General features: G+C 49.7%; 1 protein-coding gene across 1 annotated transcript in view; it reads right to left on the bottom strand.

The window, feature by feature from the left end:
* Positions 1–898: 898 nt before the first annotated feature.
* Positions 899–26709, bottom strand: part of SAMM50 (SAMM50 sorting and assembly machinery component) — a 33229-nt gene continuing 7418 nt past the window's right edge. Inside the window, exons 4-15 of the mRNA XM_079936266.1 lie at positions 26516–26603; positions 23222–23328; positions 22612–22742; positions 22287–22374; positions 19779–19907; positions 19209–19280; positions 18329–18415; positions 15732–15802; positions 12726–12793; positions 7759–7905; positions 6929–7070; positions 899–1576 (exon numbers count right to left, since the gene is read on the bottom strand). Coding sequence (XP_079792392.1) covers positions 1531–1576; positions 6929–7070; positions 7759–7905; positions 12726–12793; positions 15732–15802; positions 18329–18415; positions 19209–19280; positions 19779–19907; positions 22287–22374; positions 22612–22742; positions 23222–23328; positions 26516–26603 — 1176 coding nt within the window. The 3' untranslated portion in view covers positions 899–1530. The remainder of the gene's footprint in view (positions 1577–6928; positions 7071–7758; positions 7906–12725; positions 12794–15731; positions 15803–18328; positions 18416–19208; positions 19281–19778; positions 19908–22286; positions 22375–22611; positions 22743–23221; positions 23329–26515; positions 26604–26709) is intronic.

The raw sequence follows: 26709 nt of genomic DNA on the forward strand, positions 1-26709 counted from the left end.
TTGCCAAATGCATAAATGTGAAACTGGAAACAATAAAACAACTCATGGGAAAAATGTGTATCTTCCCAGGTTCCCAACTATTAAGAAAGGTAAACTGTTTCCCCTTACACGTTCTCTGCAAAATCCCTATAGTTCACGTGGGCAGTGAGGGTGAGACAGCCCTCGGAGGCCTGAGAGCAGGTGGGTCCTTGGACTCAGCTTGCTCCTGAAACCCCAAGCGCCCTCGGCAGAGACATAAACCAGGTTATGGGAGGATGAAGGTGAAGCGGACTCAGTCCCAGCTGGGAGCGGGGGAAATATCCAACAGTAAGCTCTCCAGCTAAGGCCTACTGGGGCACCACGGGCACCCCTGGACATTTTTATATGGTACCTTTTTTAGAAGAATTCAAAGGAGGTTCAAATTTTTAAAACTCTTTTTCTAATGTGGCTAATGAAGCATATCCTGAAGTATTACTTTGCGAGACACTAGGGGTGTCAGACCGAGTAACGGCCCCCCAAAGAGGTCCACGTGCTAATTCCTGGAACCTGTGAATATGTTACGTAATATGGCAAGGGGGGGATTAAGATTGCAGATAGGATTGAGGTTGCTAATCATCTGATCTTAAAATAAGATCAGCCTGGAGTGTCCAGGTGGGCCCAATATAGTCACAAGGGCCCATAAGACGGCACTGAGAGGCAAAGATCCGGAGGGAGACTGGAAGATGCTGAACTGCTGGCTTTGAGATACAGGAAGGGGCCACGAGCCAAGGAACGGGCGCCTCCGGAAGCTGGGGCAGGCTGGGAAGCAGATCCTCCCCTAGAACCTCCAGGAGGAACGCAGCCCTGCTGACACCCTGGTTTCAGCCCAGTGAGACCCACTTTGGACGCCTGGCCTCCAGACTGCAAGGTGACTGCTCTGTGTCGAGTTACCGCCTCTAGCCTGTGGTGCTTTGCTACAGCAGCGACAGGCGCTGACTCACGCATCTTTATAAACGATGCGGCTGTTCCCTCCAGAGAACACTCTTCCTCTCTGCCTCCCCGTCCATGACGTTACACGCAGCTCCTTCTCGCAGGGCGCTCACACACACGGAGATGACCCTGCGACTGCAGCCCCCGCGGATGCGGGCCCCTCGGATCAGCCGCATGGAGCCAGAGCGCACGCACCCCCAGCGGCGGGCCTGCGCCTCCTCCGAGCTCTCTGCCGATCACTGACGCATGGGAACGAACCGAAGAGCGCGGGACGAGGAGGAATCGGGAGACATCTGATGTCCCTCCCCGCGGCGGGGCACACGCGAGAGAACGCACGGCGGGCGGCTTGACCTGGTCCTCAGAAGAGCCGGCGCGGGGCACCCTGGCTGTGGAAAGCAAATCACACCCACAGTGCATCTGAGTATCTGTCTCTAAAATTTATTGACATGGTTTCCCACAAGGACTGCATTCAAAGAATCACATGAAACGTGTTTATTTGGAGACAAAGTGTGTGGCACCGAGTGACTCACTGCTGCCCAAGTCCCAGAGCTGCTGCTGGAGGGGACAGAGGGTGCTCTGCGGCTACAGGAACCTTATCCCAGCTCCAAACTGGACGCCATCACAGATCCTAAAAAAAAAAAAGTTTTTTGTTGTTTTTTTTAAGGCAGGAAATCAACACTGTGGTCCACTCTGCTCACGCTGCCATTTGCACAATTCCAGAAACGTGCACGTCTCAGAAGCAATGCCAGGCTCTTCCTGCCCGCCTCTCACCTCTTTCCTCCCTCCCGGCTACCCGGCTTCACCAGCTGTCCCCAGGCACTCCCTCCTTTGCTGGTTTGAGAACCAGCCTTTGGAGGATGGAAAAGGGAACAAAATGGAGACACGAATCCCCCTTCCCTGCTCCCTCCTCTACTCCTCTCTGTTTCCCCCCCAATCCTGACCCAACTGGCACCTAGACAAGAGAAGGACCTGGGAGAGAAATATTCATGAAAACAAAACTCCTGGGGTGGGAAGGAAAGCTTTGTGTTTATTTCTGAGGCTACCAGAGAAGAGGCACCTTCTGCACAGCGCAGGGCAGAGCGGTGATCAGAGACATGGCCGTGGAAGGGCCCCTGGCGAAACACAGGACACAGGCGGGCCCAGGAGGGGGCGGGGAGGACGGCAGAACCCACAGCCCCAAAGGGCTTAACCTGCCTCTTTAGAACCTGCCCCTTTCCCAGGAAAGGGAGGGTGCAAAGAGGGCACGTGGGTTGCAACACCTGCTACCCGCTGACGCTGTGCAGGTTACATTCAGTGTGCTGCTCTTTCACCGGCAGACAGATCACTGAGCCCATTTTCAGATGAGCAAACGGGCTGGGCAGTGAGGAGATGGCTGCGGTCACGGCAGGAGCCTCAGAGCAGAACCCTGGACCCAAACGCAAGCGCGCCCGCGGGCCCTGCTGCCTCAGCTGCCTCGGAGGACGCCCTGCTGCAGGCCTTGCTGTTTCCACGACGTCCTGGTTCAAGCCCCGGCCGCACGCAGGGTGAGAATCACCGGCCGCAGCCCAGGCAGCTGCACTCCTGAGACTCCACAGTGATGCTGGTGCGCCGCCAGGCCGAGAACCGCTCCCCCTGCAGCCCACACCGCGGAGGACGGACTCCCGTGCTGCCCACCTGCTGACTGTGCTCGGGGCAGGGCCAGTACTGTACTCGGGACAGAGGACCTAACCCCGGGACCTGAACACCAGAAAGCATGAGCTTCCAGGGAAAAAACGTTCCGAATCCCAACCAGCAGCTGATGGAGTGTTTGCGGAACACAGCAGTTTTGCAAGTTCTGGAGAGTTTCCAGAAAAACTGGAAGAGAACAGCCCCCTCATTCAGAGAAAAGCTAATGTTGCTACTGTCACAACACTTGTGCTGTCACCCAATCTCAGAACTTACAGCACCTGAAAACTGGCAGAAAGTTTTTCTTTTTCAGCGTGGGAATGAAATATCTGATCAATTAAGGGACTCAAAAGAGAGAACCTTAACTGTTGTCACTGACCTGCAGGGTCAAGGGCGCTCACTAAACCATATCAGCAGAAGTCACCTGACCAGAGGGACAGCTACAGTCCGCGTGTGACCCTGAGTAAACCTCACCACCGTCCTTAAAAGGCAAAGATCCAGTCAGAACCCTGGCTGTGTTTGTACGACTTCGTTCTGCTCAGATCTAAACGAGGTGTTTTTACCTTTTATATCATTAGGTCCATAAAAGTAGTCCTGCCTGCATTCGCTGTTTAGAAAAATGTCTGAAAATAGGCTTGAGCAAGATCAAAATAAGTCAAGCCCTGGGCTTACACGATTCAGAAACAAGCAGGCGTTCCAATAGAGGCTCGTCTGCGCCAACTGTAAGCAGGTTAAACACCTTTACTAGCACAGGTTTACGTTCAGAGGCCATACAAACGTGCCACAGGAAAAATACCCACCACCCACATCCAGAACAGCGGCCCGGATGCCAGGTGCACGGAGACAGCCTCACCAAACGCCCGTCTTCCTGCTCTGTGTCCCGTGTGCCTATATGCCTATAATCCAGTAGGCGCCTCGGAAAAGGCCCCGAGTCTCGAGTCTCCCCCTCCCACCGGCAGTCTCAGGGCGGCCCAGCTGCGCCACTCCAGCACCACTGGAGGCTCCCTGCCTGCACCCGGCCCGCCTCGGACTCGGCGCCAAGGGCTCGTTGAAGGCCACACCAGGTCCCCCAGCGCCAGGCGCCCATCCTCCCCCAACCAGCCCCCAGGAACGCCAGGCGCCGGTCTAGCACGGGGAATTCAGCAGGAAGCAGGCCGATGAGTGCCAGAACTCGGGGCGCTGGCGTGTGCCCTAAGGGAAAAGGCCAGAGAGGCTGGAGGGCAGAGACGGGTGGGGGACAAGAGTGACCGGATCTCAGGCCCCGCCTGCATCAAGGGCCGCCCTGCACCTCCCTTCTGCTCCTGCGAAGGGTAGAAGCTGGCGCCCACAGGCATTCCATGCGTGCACACCTTGGCTCCAGCTGCTCTGCAGCCTGGAGCTATCACCTCCCCAGGGAAGCCCTCCACAACTCCCTGCCTGGTCTTTCTCTGTTACTAACTGTGCGCTGCCCTCCCCGCCAGCTGCCTCAGTCACCAGCGCATTTCCAGGGACCACACTCGGTAAGACACAGAGCATTCGCCGTCAGAGCGCAGAGACAACGGTGTCACACGTCACCCCCGGTATAAAACTCGCCAAATATTTCAAAGCGGTTTCCATTTCTGTAAAGATCTGAAATCCTAATTGCAAAGCGATTGCACTCACTGGGCGGGGGACCTATGGATGTCTGGCACACATGTAACTCCCCATCCCGCTAGCTGCTTCGTTTTAGAAATGAAGATTAAACCCTGGCAAGATCACTCGAACGTCACGAAATTCCAATTTTGATGACAAAACTTCAAACAGAGCCATACGCTGAGTGACGGCGAGCCCCCCTACTCAGGGACACTGCACACGAGAAGCATCTGCTGCAACCACCATGACCCCAAAACAGAGCAGCCTGGGGGGCAGAGGAGCGTCCGTATGTTCTGGTCTTTAAATAGCACTCGCACAGCATGCTTCCTCCTTTCAGAACCCACATTTGAAATTAATGGCTGCCACATATTTTTCAAATTTAACTTGAAGAGAGAGAGCAGAGTGGAGTGGTGAAGTACCCACTCCACCCCCTGCACAGATTCGGGGAGGCAGGTAGTGGAAGCCGGGCTCCCGAGAGCAGCACTCGGATTCCGGGAGCACAGCGACACCCAGTGGCCTCCGATGATGCTGCAGCCACACGACGGCAGCGCCTTCCAGTCTGAAGGACCGGAGGCCCAGAGCCAGCAGGGCTTGCCCAGGTCACACAGCCAGGGACGGACAGGGCAGGGGCTGGCCGCGCAGCCCACCCGCAGTGCAGCCCACTCCAGACCCAAGCACATTACAGTTTGAGAAGCGCAGGCCTAGACGGCTCTATCTGACCTCATCCCGGTGTTGGTGCAGGCTCATCACCTGCACCTCTGCCGCTCCCTGCAAGGACTCACTTAGCACTTGGCTGTTACGCCAGGGAGCCCCACGCCCATGCCTGTGGTGGGAACAAGGTTTTGCAGAAAGCAACCTGCAACATTAGCTTCATTTCCTGAAGCTACGATGTTACCTAATGCACAAAGCTTGCTCTAGGGAAGGTGCACGTTTCCCCACATTTCACTATCCCTGAAATCAGGCCACATCATCCCATCTACGGCATGTCTCTAACACAGCCAGTCATGTGGCGCGCACAGTGCCACTGCGGATGGCGGGGGACACACACACACCGTTTGCTTCCTTTGTGAACAGCTGGCCAGGGCGAGTGCAGCAGTAGCAGCAACAACACGAGAAGTAACCAGCTTTGCTGACAACACGCTGGGTACCGCTCTACAAGCTGCGTGTGTGCTAATGCATTCAGTCCTCAAAACTGCAAAGTAATCACTATCATTAGCACCCATCCTACAGTTGTGAAAACGGAGACCCAGAGAGGTTAAGTAACTCACCCCGGGCCACACAGCCACGGGGCGGCCAGGCTGCACTCCGAGCCTGTGCAGCTGGGCTCCAGTGCACACTCAGCCTGAGCAACTAGACCTTTCTCAGCTTTTGCTCTGTGCCGAGAACAGGCAAGGCGTGGAGGGGAATTAACAGTCGTCAGAGCAGCAGACCCGAGAGGGTACGGGGAGGAAGGGCGGCACGGCGGCCCCGGGCCGAGCCAGCCTTCCAGGGAGAGCGGAGGAGGGCAGACTCTCCTGAAGCGATGGCCACAGAGGATCTGGATGACAGACACTGATGTGCACCTAAGAACAAAGCTTTGTTAAAAGCTTCCTAATGTGGTTTCCCTTCAAAACACCATCACCCACCACGCTGAAGCAGAAGACAGGGAGAGTAAGACTGGTACAGCACTTCCTTAAACGAGGACAAACTACAACTTCACGCTGGAAGCCTGGCTATGACTCAGCATCACAGCTGAATGTAGACAGAACACCGAGAAGAAAAAAATACAGCCTAGAGTCCTGAAATGTAGAGAAACACTAGGTTACCGGCAGAATGTCCGTGTCCCCCAGTCCTCACAGGCTGAAGCACTAAACGCCCACCCCCCAGCCCTGCCATGTGACAGTATTTGGAGGTGGGGCCTTGAGGAGGTAACTAAGTCACCTTAGATGAGGCAACTTAATTAAGATGGGGTCCTTGGTGGAACTGGTGTCCTTGTAAGAAGAGACACCAGAGAGCCTGCTCTCTGCCCCCTTCAGGTGAGAGCCCAGTGAGAAGGCGTCATCTGCAAGCCGGGAAGAGGGTCCTTGACCCGGAACCGAACCTGCCGGCACCCTGGTCCTGGACTTTGCAGCCTGCAGACGGTGAGAGATACAAGTCTGCTGTTTAAGCCCCCAGTCCATGGTATTATTTACACACTATCATGACAATACTTCTGGACTTCTTGAAATTTCTACAATGCATACCAAATACTTTAAGAAACAATTAATTTCTGTAGCTGTAATCGGCCTTATACCATATTCACCCATGAATATTCAGCAGATCTTGTTCAGTAAAATGACCGGTGGAGAAGGGCCAGAAAGCAGGTCCTCTGCGGCCCGAGCAGAGCTGTGCCCACCCAGCCTCCAGGCTCCCGGCCTGCAAAGTCCCCACCGGCAACACCTCATTCTGCTCAGCGCAGGACCCAAAACGGCGGCCACCACCTCCAGCCAGGCCGCCAGAGGAGCTCCCTCTACCTGATGACAAGTGCAAACAGCATAAGGTGGGGGGACGGGAACACATCACGGCCTTTCCTCCAAACTGTATGGAGAAGCCCATGGACAAAAATCCGTTTTCATCCTTTTGCTAACTATTCAATTTCTCCTGAAGTCTTGAATTTTAAAGGCCACTGGTGAAGTGGTTAACTATGTCCAAAACAAAGTGACAAGACAGTGCCATGTACCTGTGGAGAGAACCTCCCAGCACGTACCTGTCCCCGCCCTGCACGCCCATGGGGACACAGTAGTTCAGCTCCAGCCGCGCGATGTTGCCCAGCCTGAGGACGATCCCTGCGCCATAAGACCAGCGGATGCACTCAGCCAGCTTTCGAATGTGAGCTCTGGGGCCCTCCCCTGAAGAGAGAGAAGAGGAGGTGTGACCAATAGCACGTGGTCCCCCGCACACGTCCTTGGACAGCCCTGGCTCTCCCCCTCTGTGTGGCCTCTGGTCATCTTTTAAGCCAGGCCTAGATACTTGAGGAGAATGCATGAAGTGAGATTAGGCCCAAACTCAAGACAGGGCTGGGGACCTGCCTTGGGTACTTGGGTACTTCTTCACCGTCCCAGAAGAACACACGTCCTCTCAATTCTCTGGGCCTGGCACGTTCTGTTCCCTTTGGCTATAATGGCATTTGCCCACCGCTGACGGCCCAGGAAGCCCTACTCCAAGCCTTGGTTTCTAGACACCTCCCCAAGCCAGGACATCTGAGCCCGGCCCTGAGCTCCTAGGGGAGAGACCAGGTCTCACTCAGCTCTGTGGCCGTAATGACTGGCACAGAGTCACTGCTCGAGAAATGTCTGCTAAACAGACAGGTTTCTCTTTGCAAGGCAGCATTCGATGACGATTCGTTATGCATGCTCTAGCCATTCGACCAACAGCTTCACTCTGGGCACATCAGGCGTTGCAGGTGTCTCAGGTAGGCACATTGCCTACTCTTAGAGACGACGCAATCTAAATGGGACACAGACACCCACTTGTGTCCTGTGCTTTTAAACATAAGGTCAGCTCTGCCGAACGGTTGCTAAATAGTCCAAATTTTACCATAGTTGAGGTTGCAGAGGTTTCCTGCGTTGAGGAAGAAGTGAGTTCTGAAGAGCTCTCCAAAGCCGCCCTGGCCCGGTCGGAAAGGTAACGGGGTGTACAGGTGCAGGCCACCGGCCCAGTACGCTTCTCCGCCCAGGTAGTCTCCTAGTCAAGGAAGGAGTGCGGATCAAAACAAGGTCACAGGTTCAAAACCACACTGACGTCCCACCACGTACATGAGCGAGGTGTGTGCTGTGAACACAACACACTCGGTGCCCGAGCTCTGTGAGCAGCTGCCCTTCTAACTCCTGACGTTGTCGGCCTTTCTTAAATAATCTTTCTTCTTCTCCTGGTTTGTTTTATAATTTGCTTTAACTGGAAAAAAAAAAAAAGCTAATGTGTAACTTAGGAAAGAATGAAGCCAGTAATTTACCATATCTGTAAAATGCTTGGAATAAAACAAGTAAACTCATGGGAATCACTTTTTCCACAACTGCAGGTGACCAGATCACTGTCACTTGGTACATGAAATGCATTATTCTGCAAAAATGTCAAGACCACAATATAGAGAGACAAAATGAAGAAAATGTCTCTGCAGTTTCTGGAAGTGGCCGGACATGCTATTAATCCAAAGGTATGCAGTGTCTGCTCCCTGCTGCACAAGGACACTGTCTCAGCTCAACATCTTCAGAGAAGAGGCTCGTTTTTAAAGGTTCGTGACCATTTGGGTTTTTTTTTTTGGTTACTTTTGCCAAAATTCAAGACGATCCACTGAGAGTATAATTTGCATTATTTCTAGAACTGTCCCTACCATTTCATTTTACTATAAAGAGCCACAACATTAAACAAGCAACAAAAAACCCTGAAATGCTTGTACTTTGTTACAAAATACTAGTTGTAAAGTGCCTCAGTCCCTTTAATAGAAAATGACAGACCATGAAAAAGAAAAATATGGCTGTCTCCAAGATTAACCTCAAGGAATGAACTGCTTATTCACTTAAAGGCCCCAGCAACTCCTCAACCACTATTAATACTGAAGTTCTAGAGGAAACAAAGAACGGACTGGAAGCAGGAGGTCAGCTGGGTTTGCTTCTCGTTTCCCAGCAAGTGTTCCTCTCTTTTCTTAAATAACCTATTTTATTCTAATCATAAAAAGTAATATACTCATTGTACAAAATGGGATAAATGTATGGAAGTAGAAAAAAAGGAAATCCTCCTTTAATTTCTACCATTAAGAGATAACCAACTAACATCTGGTGTTCTTTCATCCAGTGAATTATAATGAATAATAAGAAAACAAAATGTAAGTCATTTTATATTTATACATTTCAGTCCTGATTTTTTTTTTTTGCGGTACGCGGGCCTCTCACTGTTGTGGCCCCTCCCGTTGCGGAGCTCCGGACGCGCAGGCTCAGCAGCCATGGCTCACGGGCCCAGCCGCTCCGCGGCATGTGGGATCTTCCCAGACTGGGGCACGAACCCGAGTCCTCTGCATCGGCAGGCGGACTCTCAACCACTGCGCCACCAGGGAAGCCCCCTGATATTTTTTTTTAGTTTACTATATTATAAGCACTTTCCTTTTATACTTTATATTCTTTGAAAATGTGATTTTGATGCCTGAATAATCACATATATGTAACATAATATAATGATCTACCCCTTGACTACAGTCATGTTGGTGTTGAATTTCTTGATAGTGGACATTAACCCGTGATGGGCTTCCTTGCACACACAGGTATTTTAAACCACCCTGAAGTATAATATACACATAGAAAAGTATACACATCCTAAGTGTACAGCACAGTGAATTTCCAGGCACAGAACACAGCATATAATGAGCACCAGACCAAGCAACAGGTAAGTGTAGCCCCCCAGAAGGCCCTGTTCTCCTTTCTAATCACTACCCAGCACCCACGCCAAGTACAGCACTTCCTGTCTACCTGTTCCCCCGACACTATAGATCACTTTACCCACTCTCTAAACTCTGCACAGATGGAATCATGCAGTATGCATCCTCTGGATCTGGGTTTGTTTTTGGCATGTTTCTGAGGCCTGTTCATGCCACCCAGCCAGTGGCTCTAACTTGTTCATCCTCGTTGCTGTATAATATTCCACAGTGTGAAGACACCACTGTTTAGTTGCCTATTCTATTGTTGATGGGCATTTGGGCTTCCAGTTTTCAGTTTGCTTCTATTATCAATAGTCCTTGTATATATACATATATATATATATGTTTTAGGCTCTTGATAAATATTGTCAAATTTTTTCATGAAAAGTTACAGCAATTTATATTCTTGCTCATATAATCTTACCAATAGCCTTTTAATAGGTAATTAAATGAAATACCACTGTGTTTTAATTTTCAGGAAAATGGAAGACTCCAAAACTTGCATCTAGTCACTAAATAATACTTGTTATAGTGAAAAAGAAATTATGTTACTTTTCAAAAAAAAAAAAAAAGACACACTAATAAAGCACTCTAGGGGCTTCCCTGGTGGCGCAGTGGATGAGAGTCCGCCTGCCGATGCAGGGGACACGGGTTCGTGCCCCGGTCTGGGAAGATCCCACATGTCACGGAGCGGCTGGGCCCGTGAGCCATGGCTGCTGAGCCTGCACGTCCGGAGCCTGTGCTCCACAACGGGAGAGGCCACAACAGTGAGAGGCCCGCATACCGCAAAAAATTTAAAAATAAATAAATAAATAAAGCACTCTAAAAACAAATGGAGAGAAATAATTTATATTTTGTACAAAAATTTAGGCCCAGAGCAATCACTATTTATAATAATATAAAGTGGAAACAACAAAGATGTAAAAAAAAAGTTAAGAAAATCAGGATAGACTATTTTACAATGTCATAACACGAATCTACTTAAATGATGTTCTTGTAGTTTTTAATAACACGTGGAGATCCTCTGATATAATGTCAAGTACTGGAGAGAGTTCCAGAAACCAGAATTCTCACACATTGCTGGACAGAGTATGACTGAGACAAGCTTTCTTGAGACAATATAAAACCTTAAGGATGTTCCAGGATACTCAAAATCCTTTGACCTAGCAATTCCACACCTAGAACTTTATATTATAAAGTAAAACTTATAGATGAGCACAAAGATTCAGTTAGCTTATTCACTGATACACTGTTATATAAACGTAAGAAAAAAGAAAACAGACTAAGTGTCTAAAACTTGGATTTGGTTTAAAAAGATCGCAGTAAGGCAAGAAGATGAAATATGCAGCCATTAAAAATGATAAGGCTTTTATCTTTCTGATTCATTGCTGGTGGGAATGCAAAACGTTAGCTATTTTGGAAGACAGTCTGGCAGTTTCTTACAAAGCTAAACATAGTTTTACCATACAATCCAGCAATTACACTCCCTGGTATTTACCCAAATGAGCTGAAACCTTATGTCCAGATAAAAAACTGCACATAGATGTTTATATCAGCTTTACTCATAATTGCAAAAAATTGGATGTCCTGCAAGTAAGATGTCCTTCAATAGGTGAATGGATAAACACCCTGTGGTACAGCCATACAATGGAATATTATTTGGTGATAAAAAGATATGAGCAATCAAGCTATAAAAAGACACGGAGGACTCAATCACTATATTGTACACCTGAAACTAATACAATATTGTAAATCAACTACACTTTAATTTAAAATATATATATATATATATATATATATATATATATACACATAAACAAAAATTTAAGAAGTACACTGACCAAAAAAGAAAAAAAAAAAGACATGGAGGAAACTTAAATGCATATTATTTAGTCAAAAAGGCCAGTCTGAAAAGGGTACATACTGTATGATTCCAAGTATATGACATTTTGGAAAAAGCAAAACTATGGAGATAGTAAAGGTCAGTGGTTGCCAGTAACTGAGGGGGAGGAAGGGAGGGAGGAATGAATAGGTGGAACACGGTGAATTTTTAGGGTGGTGAAACTATTCTATAAAATACCGTAATCATAGATACATGCTATTATGCAACTGTCAAAACCCATGAAACTTTACAACACAAAGAGTGAACCCCAACGTGAACTATGGAATTTAGTTAGTAGTAACACATCAGTGTTGGCTCATCGATTGTGATACGTGCCCCACGCTAATGCGAGATGTTAATAATAAAGGATGCTACGGGCACGTACAGTGAACTCTGTACTTTGTGTCCAATTTTTCTGCTAACCTAAAAGTGTTCTCAAATATAAAGTCCATTACCCAGGGAATATAGTCAATATTTTATGAATCACTATGTTGTACACCTGAAACTTATATAATATTGTAAATTGACTATACCTCAATAAATAAACAAACAAGCTTAATGTAAACTTGTGGAAAATTTGGAAAGTGCAGAAATGCATTTTAAAAGGCTTATTAAAATTATTCATAATTCCCATCACCCAGATAAAACCATAATTAATGTTTAGCTGTATTTTCTCTAAGTCTTTTAAAAACAATGCATGTTTATTGTTTACTGTAATATTAAAGTTATTTTATATATATATTTAAAAAACTTTTTTTTAATAAAGTGCATTAGTTTAAAAAAATTATAGTTTGTCAGTAAGATGAAATAAGCTGCCATTAAAAATGATAAAGTACTTATTCCTATAAAAATCTATTCATACACTGTTACTGTTACTGTAGGAGAAACAGGTTAGAACTGTTATGTAAACAACACACGTGTGCACGGATGTGCATGTCTAAACAACAAAATGCTCACACACGTCATCTCTGGCCAGTGGGATCACAAGCGACTGTTATGTATCTTCTGCTTAGCTATCTTTTCTCATTTTCTACAGTTTCCTCAACAAACACCTTTCTGTGCCTGCTGTGTGGTGGATGCTGTTAGGTGCCAGTTCCACTGGTGAAATACGAGTATCTATTATTGCGGTAATTTAAACCAATACATGCGCTCAAAAGTGAGAAGTAACCGTAATTTCGATTTTTTCAAGTTGGTGTGCTGTGGGGAACGACAGACCTTCGCTCTGTGGCCCAACGCTGTGCATGTTGAACCCTCGCACACTTGTGGGTCCCCCGAGGTAAAACCTGGAAGAGGATGCAGATGTCAGAGCAAAGCCGATGGGGAAAGTCTCCATCGCACGACAAAAGTGCAAAAGGCGCACACTCGCTACTGGGTCGCCCACATCTCCACGTGGTGGAACATTTCAGGATTAGGGACACGCACGGGAGGATGGTAAATTTCATAAAGACCCAAGCTTGTAATCTAACCTAAGACTATACATCTAAACAAACGCGTCACACTTCTGGGGACGCAGGTGAGACACAAGGCGCAAATAGACACTTAGGTGGACTGTCTGTTATAAAGGAATTATCTGGAGTCTATGAGAATTCATCACGCAGCACCTTTTCAAAACAGCCTCCTACATGCTCACGATAATTAAGTTAAAAATTAATTAAGTTTTTTTAAAAAAGCAGGATACAAATTATATAACAGTAATGATCTGAATGTTACAAATAAGAGGAAAATAATACTAGAAGGAAATAGACCAAAATAGAATTATTGTTATCTTAATTTTTTTATGTTATTACAGTGATTTTTAATTAGAAAAAAAGTGTATGTTAAAATTTTTTTTAATGAATTCCTTGTGTTCCTTAATGGACTGGGTTATCATACTCTTTTAAACTGAAAACAATGAAATAAAAAAATATTAAAGGGACTTCCCTGGTGGCGCAGTGGTTGAGAATCCGCCTGCCAATGCAGGGGACACGGGTTTGATCCCTGGTCCAGGAAGATCCCACATGCCACAGAGCAACTAAGCCCATGCGCCACAACTACTGAGCCTGCGCTCTAGAGCCCGCGTGCCACAGCTAATGAGCCCGTGAGCCACAACTACTGAGCCCACATGCCTAGAGCCCGTGCTCTGCAACAAGAGAAGCCACCGCATTGAGAAGCCTGTGCACTGCAACGAAGAGTAGCCCCCGCTCGCCACAACTAGAGAAAAGTCCATGCACAGCAATGAAGACCCAACGCAGCCAAAAAAAAGAAAATTAGAAATCCCATCTATTTGCTATAAAATCTAACAGCTTCTTAGAACCCGATTTTAGACCATGGTAATTACTAGATAATGAATTAAAATGACCGGAGAAGCTGTGTATGGTCTTTCCAACACGACTGTCATGGAAGCCACACCAGCTGACCTCTGGTCAGCTGACCACCCCCAGCCTCTCACTGACCTGTGGTGCCACAAACGTCCCACGTCTCAGCACAAAGGGAACAGGGCACTGTTTTTCTCATGGTCCCACTGGATAAAAGCCTTTATGAATTTATTCATTTGAACTTGAGTTTAAAAGTCTAAAAATGTGTCTTTACTATCTGGGATTTCTAAGCAAAGCCTTTCTGAATACCTCATTAACATTAATTATAGAAACAAAGAGCAAGGTCCCTTTATTATTTTTTTTAAATGATAAATCACACACATTCTTTTGAAAGAATTAAAATGATCCAGGAAACACAAAAAGTGAAAAGGCTCTTCCCCTCCCTACTGTCCACTGTGTTCCAATCTCCAGAAGTGACCACTGTCACTGGTTTGGTGGTTGACTTCCAGACCCCTGGTGCTGCCTGCGAACACACACGTGCACACAGACGCTTTGCCCCTGACCAGCGGGCAAGCAGCTCAACATACTTCCATGCAGACTTTAACTCAGGGGCACCTACCTCATCCTTTCTAATGATTACACGGTCCCTTTAGGATGGCTGTGTTTGAATTTAATCACTTCCCTACGGGTAGTTTTAGAATTTCTGCTGGTCTCAATAATGCCCCTGATGGACACCCTTGTACATAAATCTCTGTACTCTTATGAATGCATTTCTGTACCTTAGATTCACGGAGGTGAAACTGTTAAGTCTCAGAGTTTAGAAATTAGAATTTTTTCTACTCCCAAACTGCCATCCAAGAAGGCTGAACTAGGTTGAGCTAAAGCAGCAGTTTACCTAATGCAAGATTAAAGACAGAGCTCCTTGACCCCAAGACAATTGTGCTATTTCTACTAATAGCAACTAATAATAGCAACAATACAACTTCACCCTCTGCTGGCAGGAGCAGAAGCTACTCCTAAACAAGCAGGTTTTCGGAAAAGCAGGCTCCAGCGATATTCTTTGCGAGCCTTAAAAACATTCCTTTTCTTTTGAGACAGTAATTCCACATTGAGGAATCTGTCCTCAGAAAACAAAACGAACAAAAATTATTTACAAAGTTAGATTCTTCACAGTGCTACGTATATGCAAATAACGAAATATTAAAATGCTGCTTACGAAAAATTTCCCATGACTTGGTGAATTGATTTACTGTATAATTTTTAAAAAGCAGGGAGGACACAAAATTGCATGCAAAATACAGTATCTCAACACTTTAATACAGATGTGTACGTGAATTTATATGTATACACGCTCACACAAATACACACCCGCAAAAATACTGGCTAACAGGAAATACAGCTGACTCTTGAACAACGTGGGTTTGATCACGTGGGTCCACCTACGGGTGGACACCCTTCAACAGCAGATGCTACAGCTACACCACCAGTGGCTGGCTGACGCTGGCTGTGGAGGGAGCGTGGATACGGAGGGCCGACTACAAGCGACACTGGGATTAGCCCTCAGGTTGTTCAAGAGTCGACCGCAGTCCCAAATGTTAACTCCGCTTATCAATGAGCAGGACTCTTTCACTTCCTTAAATGTTTCTCTGTTTTTATATTTCTGTAACATGTATGAACTGTATTCTTTCATACTCAAAGAGAATACAAAATTGTTAGTATAATAAAGTATCTCTCTGCTCCAAAAGCGAAAAATATTAAGTATGAGGTATACTGGGTATTCTGAAATTAGCTTAAACATAAAACTAAATTAAAATTTGAAATATCTGCTTTCCTAAATAGTTAAACTTCTCTAAAATATCTTCTAATAAACCAAGCAGGAAGATCCAAAGGAAACCATGTGCAAACCACCCATTCATTTATTACTTACCGGTCAGCAATACTTGACGGTTTATCACCAATGGGTACCAACATTCCACCCCAGAGAGATGCTGAAAAAACCTATCGAAATATAAACAAACAACCGTTTTCTTCCACTGTTTCTTTCCTTCCAACGAGCATTAGCAGACAGAAAACACCCTGAGATCTGGTCGTGCCCAGTGCCTGCAGCGTGCAGAGCTCTGGGTCGGGGCACAAGGGCTGCGGAAGGGGAACACCTGGCTCCTGCAGGGGAAGAACTACAGCTCGAAGTGTTTTGTGGATACTTTTATAACTGGCAACTTCAAATTTCGAATAAAGACATACAATACATAAGCCCACAGCCTAAGCAGGGCCTGGATTCCGTGCCGACACAGGGCAGCTCCCTCCTCTCCGAGAAGCCAAACCCAGTGGGACAAGCCATGGCCTGAAGGGGGGACCAGGGCCCTGGACAAGGGATTCTGCATCCACCCAGGCCTCTTTGGCTCGGCCTCAAAACCTGAGAGGACTGAGGGCGCACGGCATCTCAGGAGAAGGAAGGTAGCGGGTGCAAGACTGCTACGTTTAAGAAATGCAAAGAGACATACTTCCAATCCAACCCTCGGGGACGGAGCCCTGCCTCTAACAGGTCAGGGGCAGTGACCTAACCCTAGGTCAGGGATCCAATCTCCACACCCACGTAATCCATGCACAGAACTGACCCAGGGATGCCTTAAACGACAACGATGCTCTCTGGGCTCCCGACCCCAGGCCTCCGCCGTGGCCCCCACCTACCCACCTCTCCTGAACATCCCCACGCCTCTGCCCACCTTGTCCTCTCTCGGACATGCAAAGTCCCACGTCCTTCAAAGCTGCTCAGATGTCTCCTTTTTAGAAGCTTCCGTAGGAAGGATTACAGACGAAAACTGGGACAGAGTGGGCAGAGCAGGCCAAGCGAACGCTCTATTCTGAGAAATTCAAGTCTTTGTTCGACAGCGTGACAGATGCCGCGGAACACAGCGAGGCGCCAGAGCCGCGCGCGCTCTCGAGCAGCTCCCCTGACGACGGGGCGCTCCCGGCACGCTGTCCTCCTCCCCCCGCCTAATGGTCCCAACCTAAGGAGGGGCAACAAGGAGGACTGATTCTCCACCTGAGACAAGCCCACCAGGCCTCGTGTCCCGCTGACCTCGGCGACCACGAGGGCCCAAGGCCCCCAGGCCCCCCCAGCACCTAGACCTCTCCAGCTGCTCCCTCTAGCACCAGCCCCCCAAGCCTTCAGTGCCAGCAGGACCTGCGGACCGGCCCCCTCGCTCTCTCCTGCCCTTCCCCCGCTCCTCACCCAGCTGAAACTCCACGGCCGGTCACTAGGACTCACCAACCTGTCTTCAGCTCAGCGGGCAGCACCCTGGGCCTGGTCAGCCCGCCCTGCTCCCTCAGCTGTTTCTGGGCGACCAGCTGTTGGGGAGACGCCACTGAGGGTGGAGGGCTCACCTTAAGTCGCTCTCAGTGCTACGGGCCTCATCCAAGACGCCTCCCCTGGCCCTCGAAGATAAGGCAGCACCCCCTTGGCGGCATTCTGTCCCTTAACTCTGCTGGATCGCTCTTCACGTTGCCTGTGAACCCCTGCCCAACTGTATATAAATCTATTTGCATGTAGGTCTTCCTTCACTAGCATGTAAGAACGGGAACTGTGTTTATTTACTGAGGTATTCTTAGCGCCCCGACAGTGCCTGGGAGCCAGTATATGTGGGAAGGAGGGAGGGGCGGGTGGGTGCATGGATGGGGGGAAAGGAGGCTGAGAAAGAGAAACCGAGGCGTGGAAGGAGAAGCAGTCATAATGGAGTCAACAATGGCTGACAGCGCGCCATGGAGGGAGCACAGAAGGGGACCAGAAAGAGCTCGCCGAACTGAGCGAGAAGCCCCTGGCCGCCTCCAGAAGAGCAGTGGCAGGGGAAAGGCAGGAACCAAATCTGAAGTGCACTGAGTCCAGGACTGACCGGCAGCAGTGATAAATGATTCTAAAACAAAAGCATGTCCCACTTCATTAAAACTCACTCCTGGTCCCCAGGGTCTAAGGAGGCGGTGGGGGTGTGGAGAGCCGTCCCTCAGTCGCCCGGGCGCTGGGAAGACTGGAGAATAAGCATGGTGTCTCCCAGCCTGGGGCTCCACTGCCTCGGTCTGAATCCAGTCACTTACTCCTAAGGTCCTGAGGGAATCAGGAGGAACTAAACCAAACTGGCTAACACAGAAACTCCTGGAGGCACCCAGAGCCCTGACAACCTAGCAAAACAAGGTGAAGACACAGAATTTCTCTGGAAGTAACAGCAGGAGACGAAGAAAGCGGCAGCCCTGTCCTCCAGACACACGTGCTTGACAGCCCTGAGCGGATAAGTGGGGAAGGGGCTCTTTTACGTACAATGACTGACAGATGAGTTTTAAAGGGACTGCTCATCGCTTCTCCCCAAGGTAGCTTCAAGTCTGGCTAAACTGAAAAGATTAAGCGCTTGACTTTCAAGCATCAGTGTTCTGACCTCTTTACTGTTTTAGATATTTGGGAACTGAGATCTTCTAATAAGATTCCAAAAACAAGAGATAAAAACACAGGTGACAATGTTCTGACGAGATACTCACTGAATCAAGTATGAGTTGCTTATTCAACTGAAGCTCAAAATCTTCTTTTATGAAGCTCACATCCCCTCCGGTGTAGCCTGCCAGCTCCTGTGGGCGAGGGTCCTCAGGTCAAAGGGAGCCAACAGACCTGTTACAGAGGGTTCTAAACAGCGTCACTGCGGTTAAGTCTGCTGTTCTGTATGCTTAGAAAGGCAACACGCCACTTCTGTCTCCTAGAAGCTACGTCCTAGTTGTTCTGGACGGTACCAGGGGCCTGACAGAGGTACACAATCACTAAACACACTGAGTAACCGCAGAGAACGGCATTCCTTACGTGTGAGAGCAGAACACTGGCGACATCAACACTTCATTACAGAGCTTGCTAAGGACGATACGGCTTGTTTGGCCTAATCAGTGTTTGCGGGGGAAAAAAAATCAGCCTACCTTTTACAATTTGGCACATTTCCTATGAAAATCTGATTTCTAGCTGCTCCTCTGACACTGAGATCAGGCAAACAGAGCGTCGGAGTCCCGCTTCTCCCCGAGGTCACCTGTCAGGCCCTCCCGGCATGTGAGTTACAACCCCTGCCTTGGGTGTTCTTCAAGGGTCACCAGGGAAGTCACTCCCATCAAATCACAACTTTCCTCCTGGCCTAGTAAGTGACACCACCAAAGAGACTGGAACCTTATCCTGACTCTGTGCTCTGTGAAGGCAAAGCCTGAGCTACAGGGAGCAAATCCAGGGCTAGGAACCCCGACGGGGACAGACACCCTTGCAAGCCATTCTAGAAGGACTTTCACAATGAGAGGAAAATGTATTAAAAACGTGACTACCCTTGCATGATGCCCTATCCCTCCAGGGTCACGGAGACTGCAGAAGTCACGGGGGAAGGAATACTACCTGGTTAACCTTCAGCAAAGCACCTCTTCTCGGTAAGATGGAAGGGTTCCGAGAGTCGATGACCATCGCGTGCTGAAAGAAATGCGGATCGGGGGCGTCTGCACTTCAAACAGGCCTCTGACACGACACCACACACTCACTGGGCACTAATTGTATGCCAGGCACTGTGCTAAGCATTCCATAACTCTTCTGACACTTAATCTTTACGGAAACCCCATGTTACATGTGAGGGACCTGGGAGAGTCGGGGAAACAAGGCACATCCACTGGGTGGGCCATTCCGACCCCATCGCCGGCTCTGTTCTCTCAGGGAGCTCGACACCCTGACCAGTCAACTCAGCCAGCTCCCGACTAAGATGCCACAGTCAGCTCTTACGCACGCCACTGCCCGTTACCTCTGATGTTACTTAGAAAAAATGACATGCGGTTGTGTCCAGAAATTCAAGTGACCAGAAGGCACCATTTTAGCCTCCCAAACTGTGACGCTTCTCAATCCCTCCCGATGCAGGCGAAGGCGATTCTCCCAACTTAAGGCACGGCTGCGTCAAAGTATCTACACATCTGCCCTTACCGAGAGAGATGACTTCAGCGAGTGCCCGCTCTCTTTTCGGACGGCAAAAGACACTGTCCTGGCAAGGCAGCCCAGCTCTCGCCACACGCCCTCCCACTTCACAGTGTGGCTGGTCTTCCAAATGGGAAACTGCAGGCAAACACGGGAAACCGTCAGCCTTCCGTGCTGCGCGGACAGGGGGCCGCCCCAAGTCAGGTCCTGGGATGAGGCGGCACTAAATGGACGGACTAAAAGCTAAGACACAATGTTTTTAATGATGGATGGGAGACAGGAAGAGACGAAGGGAAGCTGGGGAAGGAGGGAACAGAGCAGGCAGGCAGGAGGGAGGAGGGGAGAAAGCCATGGCCGCGATCAAAGGGAAAAACTGCACGAGGGGCAGGGCTGCGCTTTGGGTGCGGAGACGGGGTGGCTCGTCTGAAAGCTGCATACAGCTTTGTAACTGACTGCTTCCTTTTCCAGTCTGAGACCATCGGACACACACCCCGCCGGCTGTCTGCAGCCAGGAGAGGTGACCCAGATGACCCACATCAGCCCCTGGAGAAGAGCCAGGAGACAAGTTACACATGAGTGAAGAGCTTCCTCCCTGCGGCCAGAGAGGCCTGAGCCAAGTGAAGGCTGGGGTCCAGGCAAGTGGGACCCGCCTCTTGGCCTGACCCTCTTCCCTCGAAGCCAAGCCAGCCTGTCTTAGACTTCCGTCTTAGAGAAATGTGCAGGTTGGTTGTGAACAGCGAATGACGTAGCTTGGTGGCCTTGGGAAGGACACCAGTGATGCAACCCTTACAAGGGAGCCAGGCCACGTCAGTCCCCAGAGGGAGTCCCACGCTGGGCATTCTCGTGGCACTCAGGCCCAGAGAGCCCACGTGGCTTCCAGGGTGACAACGTGGGGCCACTACCTCAGCACGATTCCTCGTGAAGCCGCCACGAGGCACCGGGCCAGGCCCTGGGGAGGCAGACGGTGGGAGGGCAGGCCTGCCCAGCCGCCTTTTCTGCAATGAGGGTCCCAAGATGCAGCTACTTTCCCAATGCCTGTGGGAGGGGGAGAGCTGACGTAAAGCCTTCCTCCCTGCCTTATAAGGCGGCTCTTAACGGGAGAAACACTACTGCTCAGAGGAGACACATCTGTGTCTCTGGATTCCCAGCAGGAGGACGAGGCAGGGCCCAGATGATGCCCCTGGGCTTGCGTAGCAAGCACCTACTTGGTGCAGACCCCGAGGACACACGTGAGGAGGACGCGGTTTTCTCCTCCGCAGCCTCTGCTCTCAACGGCAGGGCTGCAGCTGCAGGAGCTCCAGCCCTTGCGTCCCTTTGCCTGCCCTCCCTCGCGGCCTATTCCAACACTCTGACGTCCTGCATCTCTATCCCATGTGGACAAACAAGGTGCTTCTACTCTCCTGAGGATCTGCTCTTTCAAAAAGGCTTAAAAGAAAGAGATAAAAGGGGACTCGGGAGAGAAAGGTGGGGAGAAACCTCCCACCCTGTCAGTAGCCTCCGCGTCCTGCGGGAGGGCAGGGCTGGAGAGAAGAGTGTCTGCCAGGGTGTCGGCTGCCGCGTCCCCAGCACTGGGCAGGAGGGTCTGAGGGCAACCCCCTGCACATGGAGTAGGGCGGCCACACCGAGGTGAGAATGGACATGCGTCTCCATCCTGAGCTGCGCCCTCCTGGCTACCTCGGAGCACTCAGTTTTCATGACTTTGGGCTGCAAGGGTAAGAAGCATGAGTGGCTGATGCGTCTCGAGTGCCCACAGGGGGCTGAGCGCACAGCAGGAGGCAAGCCTGGGCAGGGACTGGGGACTGTCAGACCACAGTCACGGGGCAGGGGTGACGAGGGGCGTGCTGAGACAGTTTCCTGGGCCCCATTCCTGGTGATGCTCACTCAGCAGGTCCCTCGGGACCATGAATTTGCAGGTAAGCCCGAGGCTGCTGGTCTGAAGACTTGGGGAACTATTTTTATACGGGATTGTGTCTCAAGGTCTTTCCTCGTTAACTAAAGCCTAGAACAGGACGGGAGGAATAAGGATGAGCTAGAAAGGAAGGAAAGAAAGAGCAGCGTTCATTGTAAAGCCAAAAAATGGTCAAACGATAGTAACTCCATGCGCTGCATCCTGCTAGACGTCAACTAACTGTAAACCAATGATGAAAGCTTCCAGAAACCTGAAGTAACTTTCACTGGCTGTCAGGTTTCGATCTTAGCAGGTACAGGAAGGACAAACAGATGGTGTCCCAGGAAGTCAGGAGCAGGGAAGAAATGTGACCAGGTCAAAGGAGCTGCCACCATGGAGATTAGCCACTCTCTGGCCCCGGCACGTGCACTTGGCTAGTGAAGAGGTGCCCTGCCGGCAGGGCAGAGAACAGAGGGCGACCCCAGCAGCAGTGCCTGAGGCTCCGAGCATCAGACCACACAGTGGCTGTGCGCGCCCCGCCCTGCCCCCACTTGCTGTCTTTGGGAATCAATCAATCAACAGACTCTTTGGTCCCAGTGTCCGAAGGGAAGGACTGAAAAGCTACTTACACTGTACTCGGCTGACACTCCTCTGTCTGTCTCGCGCAGTGAGCTCCAAGGGAACTGTCCCGTAACTTTATATACGTTTACAGAGAAACTAGGAGACAATGGGACAGAGCTTTAAAAGCTGAAACAGTGATTGTAACTTGTACACATTTAAATCAACAGATTTAAAAATATACTTCAGGGGTTCATCTTCATGGGGAAATCTACGGGCTTGTTGTAACACTGCAGAAGGCTCAGCTGATTCTGCAGGGTTTCTTTTCACAAACAAGCCACCTATTTCAACTTTTAAACCAGGCCACTGAACTCAATGATCTGTTTGGCTTCCTACTTTCTTTCGAAGTGTCCAGGCTGTGGTTTGAAGAAGGACAGGCCATACGAAGTTTCTTTTGTTCCATAGGAAAACTGAAAAGTCACCTTTTCTGCACGGCCTAGAAGATTAGGGAGTTTGAGGCCAAGTACCTAGGAGGAAAAAAAAATAGCAGGGGTTTAAATGGAAGGAATGATAACTGTTTAGAAAGACTGCGTGAGCTAAGGGACTCACTCAAACAGAACAGAACTGTAGATGCGGGTCTGCCTTTCATTTGTGATCGCTCCTCATCCTTCAAGCGTGCCTCCGCTGAGCGCACACACCTGGTGAATTCAAGAAGGCTAAACCTTCTGACTGAAGCTCAGAGAAGTCAACTCCACGGGTTTGGAGTTTAGGGGAATTTCAACAGGAAACTAGTAATATGAACATGTGATATGCCCACATCACTCCCAAACAATCCACACGTATAACAAAGCATGTTATAATCAACTCTAAGATGAATGAGGACCACGGGATAGTTTACAAATAAAGGTTGAGGGGCGTGAAAAAGTTCCCAAACTACCATCAGTCGTGTTTTCAAAGCTCACGATTGAAAGTTCCACTGTTAGGAAGGGAAAGACCTGTATCTCACCATGCTGCCTTCGTTGTTCCCAACCATGGTGTTATAACTGCCCGTTAATCTCCTTAATTCAGTTACTTCAAAGGTAACGTCTAACCCGTTGGGAAGAGCATTGTCACCTAATAAGTGAAAAAGATGAAACAATTCAGACAGCTCCAGCATGCAGTTTTATGTCTGGTCCCACTGCTGCAAATGACAAAACGCTTGGGTTTAAAGCCCAAGAACATGCACACACAGAATCCCATTACACCTCGACGCCAAACGGAAGATATCAAAAACGGACTTTGCTGCAAGGAATCAGCAGCAGCAGCATTACTTCAACACACGTTATTTACATTATTTGCCAAACGTACTTGTCCCCCTACTAGTGAGGCCCTTGAGAATACCTGGGGCCTCAATTCAGCTGACATTACAACGTGGAATTCTTGTGACAAGAGGGGCCCTAGGAACCCTGGCGGAGAAGCAACACGTCGACACAGATGGAGGAGGTGGATCTTCCTGTCCTTCCTCAAGCGGGGCGCGTGGTGCCTGAGCTCAGTGCAGCTACCCCTTAGCCACTGTGGGCCCCGGGGGCAGGGGAGCAGGGCTGAGCGCCGCAGGAGCCTGGGCGCCCCTCAGAAAGGTCGGGGCTGACCCTGCGGCCCTGGCTGGACACCAGCCGCATCTGGGAGCTGTCAGACTCACAGACACCCAGGCACTGGCTTGCAAACACTCAGATTCAGCTGGTCTAGGGCGGGGCCCTGACACCACTCTTCTTTTTGATTAGCAGACTTTACTGTTCAGAGCGGGTTTGGGTTTATAGAGAAACTGAGTATAAAGTTCTCACCCCCTCACACACATTTCCCCCTCATTCAGTCTGCACTAGTGTGGTGCGTCTGTTACAACTGACGAACTAACAGTGAGATGTTACTATGAACTAAAGTGTGACTTGCACTAAGCTTCATTCTCGGCGTTGTACATTCTAGGTGTTCGACAAATGGATGGCGTCCATTCTTTTTTAAAAGCTCCCGGGTAATTCTAAAGGCAGCCAGGGCGGAGAACCACTGACAGAAGTGGACCAGCTGACCACATACACGTCACATTTACGACAGACAGGAGAGCGCTGAAACTAAATGCCACCCACAAGGCTTGCCATGAAGCAAGCCCTCCGGAGCAGCGGCAAGGGCCACTCGGTCACACATTTGTTCGACCGGGGCAAGTCGCTTAAACCTCTCTGAGCCTGTTTCCTTAGCTGAAAAATGTTTTTTTCTAGAAGAATAACCATGACACTCCACCAGGTTTTTGTAAGGCCCCAACTGGGTCGTGTACAGAAACCCTCCCCACGGAGCCCAGCACAGACACTTCTGTTATTACTACCGCGACTCCAAGGGGCAGAGACAGCCGGTGGTGTCCCAGCACCCCTTCTCGCTGCGTACCAGTCCAGCGGGTCTCATGCTTCAGCACGCATCAGTCACCTGCAGGGCCCGCCGTGCCGGACGGCTTCAGTGGGATGTGCCTTTCTGCCAGGTCCCCAGGAGAGCAGAGCTGCTGGTTGGGGGTGCGCTTTGAGAACCACGGTTCTCATCGTAATTGAATCCTCACGTCTTGGCTGGGTCTGTGGCCACATAGGCTTGACTTCTCAGCCTGCCCTATAGCTCCATGTGGCCATGGGATGAGAGGGGAGAACCGTGTACAACACGTGGGACAGGCGCTCATGGAGGGTGGTGTGCCCTTTCACCCCTCCTTCCTCCTTCCTGAGGCTGGAACGGTGCTCAGCCATCGCAGGGACCAGGGGACCCTAGAGACGGTGCAGTGACGAGCACCAGGAGAAAACCACACCAGCCCCAGGTCGTGACCTCAGGGAGCAGAGCTATGACGACACCAGCCCCAGGTCGTGACCTCAGGGAGCAGAGCTATGACGACACCAGCCCCAGGTCGTGACCTCAGGGAGCAGAGCTATGACGACACCAGCCCCAGATGGTGGTCTCCCACCTGTCATGGAAAGAGATCTCTTTTGCCTAAGCCACTGGTATTTGGTGTCTCTGTTAGTCACAGATGAATCCATATTCCAGATAATGGAAATCCCTTTCATTCATATAGTATTTTACATTTTTGCAAGCACTTTCATATACTGTTTCCTTTTTTTTTTTTTCTTTTTGCGGTACGCGGGCCTCTCACCGTGGTGGCCTCTCCCATTGCAGAGCACAGGCTCCAGACGCGCAGGCTCAGCGGCCATGGCTCACGGGCCCAGCTGCTCCGCGGCATGTGGGGTCTTCCCGGACCGGGGCACGAACCCGCGTACCCTGCTTCGGCAGGCGGACTCTCAGCCACTGCGCTACCAGGGAAGCCCTACTGTTTCATTTTTATCTTCTCAAAACTATCTTCCACTCAATCCTGAAGAGTTCACTTGTTCCTTGATTCATTCCACATATGTATTTTTCAGCAGATGTCTACTCAACTCAGAATGAAGTCTGCAGCCACATAGTAAGTCCTTCATGATGCAGTCTCCTGATCACTTTCCTGCCTTATCTTTCATCACTCTCCTTCCCCACATCTGCACTCTGGCTCTACGGAGCCCTGTGGTCCACCCAATGACCCTTTCTCTCTCTGGCCACTGGGCCTATTAAACACTCTCTCTCTCCCTGGAACACTCCTCATCAGCCCTGCTCCCCAAACGAACTCACACACATCTTTTAGGTCTGAGCTCATGTATCACCCCTTCCGGGAAATCTCTGATCCGTCTTTCCCTCCGCCCCACCAGGAGAGGCAAAGTTTCCTCCTCCAGCATCCCCTGCTTACAGCACGACTTATCAGCTGAACTGTCCTCACTTCTCTGTCTGTCCCCGACGCTCTCCCACTTGACCAGAAGCTCCTTCAGAAGGAGACTATGCCTTGTCTGCTACTGTCCCCCCCCATGGCAGGGACTCATTAACGAAAGAATAAACACTGACCAAGTGGACAGAATTGCCCAATATCACACAACAAACGAGCAAATGAACAAAAACCAAAAGTGAAATCTGATTCCTACTGCCCTCCTCTTTAACACACATTTAGGTGGAGTCTGCTAAGAGCCCATCCGGACACCTGCTGGGGTGGGCTATTCAGAAAAGCCTGGCTCTCTCCTTCTCGGAAGGAGATCCTTCTCGGAGTCCTGGTACCATCCAGGGGCTCAGACAACAGCATCTTCAAAGTCACCCATCCTCCCTCGGCCTGACGTAAAGATCCAGTTACTCCCTTGAGGCCACAGGCGCTCTCTGCCTGGACACGAGGTGTCTGTGATCCTGGAGGACGGAGGGAATCAAACAGAAACCGCACCATAATATGCACCTTGACATGTATCGATCAAGACATCCACCTGTCTAAATATTCCCAGACGAAGCAATTTCTCACGGGCTTCGTGAGATTTCCTCATTACCTGTAAGAGAAAAAATAATAATGATAAAAATAGAGACTGTATTCCTCTAAGATCCGGGAATGTAAATGGTGGCTGTAGCATTTAGGCCGGCGGCTTAGCATGTGGT

Source organism: Stenella coeruleoalba, assembly GCF_951394435.1.
Source record: "Stenella coeruleoalba genome assembly, chromosome: 11".
Lineage (NCBI taxonomy): Eukaryota > Metazoa > Chordata > Mammalia > Artiodactyla > Delphinidae > Stenella > Stenella coeruleoalba.